The 6,000-nt window shown below is 38.1% G+C and overlaps 1 protein-coding gene across 1 annotated transcript in view; it reads right to left on the bottom strand.

The window, feature by feature from the left end:
• Nucleotides 1–1,008: 1,008 nt before the first annotated feature.
• The window catches only part of LOC124612593, a 105,920-nt gene continuing 100,928 nt past the window's right edge, over nt 1,009–6,000 (bottom strand). The window contains exon 10 of the mRNA XM_047140876.1: nt 1,009–2,198. Coding sequence (XP_046996832.1) covers nt 2,003–2,198 — 196 coding nt within the window. The 3' untranslated portion in view covers nt 1,009–2,002. The remainder of the gene's footprint in view (nt 2,199–6,000) is intronic.

Below are 6,000 nucleotides of genomic sequence, written 5' to 3'. Positions count from 1 at the left end.
CAAAGAAGTCCATGGTCATCGTCGACGCAGAAATCGACACTGCGTAGTGCATGGTGGAAAACACACCCAGGAAGTTGTCCTCGCCCAAGAGATGGAGATGGGCAGGACTGCAATGCGATGACGAGAAAGTAGGCTAAAGATCTCAATGCACAATGGACACGATGAATCTTGTAAGGTGCCCTTCCCCAATTGGCTCACTCTTCGGGATAACTTTGAAGAATGGAGGTCAAACCCTACAGGGGACCATCACATTAAGGCCGAACCATGTGGCACTCCTTAGTCACCTTGTACGACAGGCAGGAATACCTCAGGTCTATTCTAACCAGCAAATCGTGACAAGACGCCTCAGACTGCACGGCTACCCCGCGTTGCACCACAGGCTGAATGCTTGTTATGTTGTTGGGTATCTATGGTCCCAGTAACGGTGTTATCTAGTGGCAACCACCTCACGCAGATCACAACCGCCAAGCTACAAATGCAGGAATTGACGCTCTCTAGTGGCCAGACACTTAACTTTTAGCACTGAAAAGGATATAAGATAGATCTGTTTTTAAGTTGCTGCAGTATACTCGGACTTTGAAGTTTCTGTCAAAATAATAAGAACAAGATAACTTCTGAATTTTATGTTAAAGGGTTAATAAATAATATTGAGCATTATTATGGTATATTTGCAGTAAAGATAGATAGATAGATAGATAGATAGATATAGAATCACTGTTTTGTTATCTTTCTACCTGCTCAACCACTGCTTGAAAACTATGCAAACATGACTGGCTTTTGCTTAGTCCAATGACAATGTACCACAAAAATACTGTATTTCTGAATGCTTGACCACCTGGAGCTTACACTTTTATTGCTTCCTGTTCAGGCCAAGCTCTGCATATAACAAATTTGAACAAATCGGTGATGACAAGTAAGTGCAGTCCTCACATTAATATTTTTCTTCATATTTCTGTGCATGCCCATTAAAGAGTTAAGTATATATTATGTAACTCAAAAATTAAAAAATCAAGTGACTGTCATTTTTAATGAGTCATTATCAGAAAACAGATTTACAGTAGTACAAGTACAGATAATGTTACAAGCCTCTTTACATACTATATGAAATTAGTGTTTTAAATACATGAAAATTAAATTTATATTACATACTGACCATTTTAGCAACTCTGAATTGTCGATCTTTGTTTGATTGACATTTACAATTGATAACCTAAGCTGAAAAGTAACTATTGTAAGTTAATTTGATACAGAAGTAAAGCAATGGTTACAACGTTTTACAAAACAGTTATTGAAGATGAATTTTTACAGGTAATGTTTTTGTATTTCCAAGTACTCCATAGTGTTCGGCCCATAAAACAATATTGACATTTGCATCCATATTAGAGATGTAGTCATTAAAAAAGGGCAACAAAATTCTAACATAAAATTATTTCCACATGCACAATACACAACATTAGCAAAACTAAATTACTTCTATAAAACTGAGTAACACTATTTACAACATTAATAATATTCCCATCTAAAGCAAGTAACAAAAACAAAGTACACACACATTCATACTACAGTTATCTCCACACATTCTGAGAACTCACTGAATTTGTTCTCTTAACACAAACAGCACAAAATTTTTCTGAATATATTATTCTCATTAGCTGACAATTTCCCCAAGCCCACTTTCAGTCCACCATTGGGTCATTCTGTGTGAAATCAACCAATAATGTAAAGTTGAACCGCTACTTAGAGTTTGATTTTTGTAATTTTATTCTATTCCTGTAAAGAAAAAAATTATCAGTATCTGGGCTGTCAGGAATCAGGCCATCGGTTGATTTCACATGGTCTGATCCATTACAATAGCATTTAAGCATTTTCATACTTGTTAAATTATGGTTTTCATGCATCTGATGCAGACATAACACATGATAAAAATAAAAATTTAAATATTTCATTACAAACATAAAAAAGCATATTGGGAGTTGGTCAAACTGTAAATCAGTATAAAAACTTAGACTTTAGGTGTTAATGCAGTATTTGATACAAAAACAACTGAATCACGAACGTCAGGCTGCAATGTGTTCAAAGATCCAACACAAACTACCGATGAGGATTTGTACGGGTTATTTGATTTTCTGGTGCTTCGTCGTACTGGAGTTGCCACATAATGCAAAGATTTTGGCTCCACACCAAGGTCAGCACTCAGCCTGCAATATAAATAACTTTGTAAACAAACAAGACATTAACATGCTTAACAAGATGACAAATGTGTCCCTACAAGATAGACAATAAAATTGAAAATGTTACTCTACAAAAATAGATGCAATGTAAAAATTTAATACCTACAAACTTAAATCAGATTTCTTCACTTGCTGAGAGAAACAAATGTAATGAAGAGAACATGCTACCAGTGATGACACTGAAGTAATTTTCAACACTAGTACTTGACCAAGTCGGCATATGGTTAATGAACACTATGTTGTGCATGAACACACTAAGGTAAATCCTGAACATCTACACTGGATGTGATGGAGAGACGAAACGAACTTTGAGAGATTGAAACCAAGACATGAAGCTCTACATCCAAATGATGCCTCTCAGCAGCAGCAGCAGCAGCAGCAGCAGCAGCAGCAATGTATATTTCAATATGAAAATTCCACTACTACTTCACATACAAAATTATTATTTAACTTGTACTATTAGCCCTCTAACTACTAATCAAATTATAAATTCATCAACAGAAGACAAGTATATCACCTTGTGTACTCTCTTCAAATGAAGAATGCGACAAGTAGTTATTCCACAACAGAGGTGCAAATTATGTAAATATCTCCATTCTTTTGACAGTTCATACAATTTAAATCTCTATTGTGACAGTACACCATTTGTTAACATCAGAGGACCAAAATTGCAATAATAGTGAAACAAATTATAACGGTAGGCAAAGGTGACCATGTTGTCATTTCTAAAACTCTGTTAAGTTCAACACTGATTGTATGAATTATTCTGTAATGGTTTAAGAGGGTGGTATTATAGATCACAACAGTATGGTTATCAGTGATCTTTCTGGATATAAGCATATGGGTTTAGTTAAAAAAAAATTATTTATATATATATATATATATATATATATATATATATATATATATATATATATATATATATATATATATATATATATATGCCTTTCCTCACATGCAGTACTACTGTCAATGCATAACAACCAGCCACAAGTGCTGGCTTATTCACCAACAATCATTAACACTCAAGGAGTTCAAAAGATCCAGCACGGGTAATATATTACTCTAAGGGCTCACGTTCAGAGGATGTCATGTTTTCAAATAGAGAAGGAATTAGCATATTTCATTAAAATATAAGAGGTATTAGAGATAAGCTTATAGATGTTGACTCTGAAATTATTGGTATGTCTGAGGACCACTTAAATAATTTGACAATTCAGATGCTTCCTTTACCAGGATACAGATTAGCTGGCAGTTTTTCAAGGAGTTACTTGCGGGTGGAGGAGTGGCTATATACGTTAAAAAAACTAAACTTCTAATCGTTGTTGTTTATAGGTCCCCTAACTCTGACTTCAGACCATTCCTGCTCAAGCTAGAGTGGGTTCATGATTCACATTGTAAGTAGTACTAGAACTTGGTTGTACGTGGTGACTTCAATAGAAATTTTATATATAACACAACAAAAAGAATGTTGGTAGATCTCCTAAATTCATATGATCTGATACAGATTGTGTTTTTTGAAACTACAATGCAGGGGAACAGTAGCACAGCCTTAGACAATATTTTTATTCATTCTTCATTACTAGATGGGCATTCTGTTAGTAAAAGGGTGAATGGCCTTTTGATCATGACGCACATATTTTAACACTAAAAGGCTTTTGTATTCAAACAAATGTCACATATAATTACAAACTATGTAGGAAAGTTAATCCAACAGCAATAGAGTTTTTTTAAACCTTGCCAAGGAACAAGAGTGGCAGGATGTTTATAGTGCCATTAGCATAGATGATAAATACAATGCTTTCCTTAACACATTTCTCATGCTCTTTGAGAGTTTCTTTTCATTACAATGTTCTAAATGGGGTACTAGCAGTAATAGGCAGCCCGGGCGGCTGACTAATGGGATAAGGATATCATGTAGAACAAAGTGGGAATTATATCAAACTGTCAGAAGTAGTCACAATCAAGCTACAGTAGCCCATTACAAACAGTATTGTAAGATACTTTAAAATATTATTAGGAAGGCAAAGAGAATGTGGCAAGTAAATAGAATAGCTAATTCACAGGATAAAATTAAAACAATATGATCACTTGGGAAGGAACTGTCCGGTCAGCAGCACAATGTCGACGATATAAAGTCAGTTCGTAGTAAAAATATTTATGTTACTGATAAATCAGATATATGTACAGTATTTAACAATAATTTTCTGCGCATTGCTGGTGAATTAAACAAAAATTTAGTTTCTACAGGGAATCATATAACTTTCTTGGAATCATATAACTTTCTTGGCAAATGCCTTTCTGAGATTGATGTCTGAAATACTCCTCTGTGATACAGACAAGGGGGTTTGAATCAATAATTAAATCACTGAAGGCTAAGGTTGGTTGGTTGGTTTTGGGGTTTGATGGGGGCTAAACATCGAAGTCATCAGCCCCCTGTTTCAAACAGACATACTCGTAAAAGGCCTATACAGTAAAAGCGTAACCTCTGCACCCAGAGGGAGGGAACACCAAGGGGTACAGAGCTAAAATGAACACCGCAATAACACGAAATAGAGGACACTTAAAAGGAGCAGAGCAAATAGTTGACTGGAGTAAAATAGACTACAGTGGTTGATGAATCTGGTAAAAGGTCAACCACTCACCAACAAACGAAGAACCTCCAGCTGGAAAGCGTTGATAGAGGTACGAACACAACTTGTTACCATAAAAGACACTATTTTGGTATCCACGTCACAATTAAAAGTTGCTGGAGTAGGTGTAGCTTGAGGAATCATGTGAGATCACCCACACTAGAATGAGTGATAAAACCCAGCTGTATGGATAAAACAGAAAACTGAGTCAGCTATAGAGGCATCGTCACCTAGAATTAAAGGAAGTGCAGCTGCTAAATTAAAGGACTGCCGCAAGGGGGCTAAAAGGGGGCAGTCCATCAGAAGATCGACCACTGTCAGCCCTGCATCACAGCGACACTTGGGCGGATTCTTACAGCGAAGGAGATAGCTGTGGGTCAACCGCCTATGTCCAATTCGGAGACGGCAGAGAACAACTGAGACCCTATGCGTGCTCCTCAAGGATTAGTTCCAAACGTCCGTGGACGACTTTGCCATGCGGAGCTTATTTGGCAAGTTCAAGACAGACCATTCAGAGTTCCACATATCACGGACCTTGCAATGTAGGGCTGACCGAAGGTCTCTTTCCACGAGACCAAGCTCCAGGGGTGGCGAAATGGTGGCCTGCTTGGCCAACAGATCGGCACGTTCGTTTCCTGGAATGCCGATGTGGCCCGGGGTCCACACAAACGTCGCCAATGACCACACTCGGCAGAGCAAAAACAGCATCTTGAATACCGCGCACCATAGGGTCCCGAGAAAAACACTGGTCGAGTGCTTGCAATCCACTCGGAGTCACTGCAGATGACAAATGGCTCCCCAGGTCAGGAGGAAAGGTGAGCGAGTGCATCATAAAGAGCAACCAGCTCTGCAGTGAAAACACTGCTGCCACAAAGCAGGGAATGCTGCTCAACGTAGTCACCGTGGATGATAGCAAACCCAGTGCATCCATCGACCACAGAACCATTGGTGTAGACTACATCTGCATCGCGATACGAGGCAAGAAGAGCAATGAATTGTTGACGAAGACTGGTAGGTGGAACAGAGGACAGAGTCGCAGGACAAATCCAAGCAAAGCCGCAAGTGAGGGAGGGACCAAGGAGGGGTACAAGAAGAGGACTGGAAGGATGGAGGAAGGGGAAAGGACTCTAGTGACG

Source organism: Schistocerca americana, chromosome 4, assembly GCF_021461395.2.
Source record: "Schistocerca americana isolate TAMUIC-IGC-003095 chromosome 4, iqSchAmer2.1, whole genome shotgun sequence".
Lineage (NCBI taxonomy): Eukaryota > Metazoa > Arthropoda > Insecta > Orthoptera > Acrididae > Schistocerca > Schistocerca americana.
This window is presented reverse-complemented; position numbering and strand designations above follow the sequence as displayed.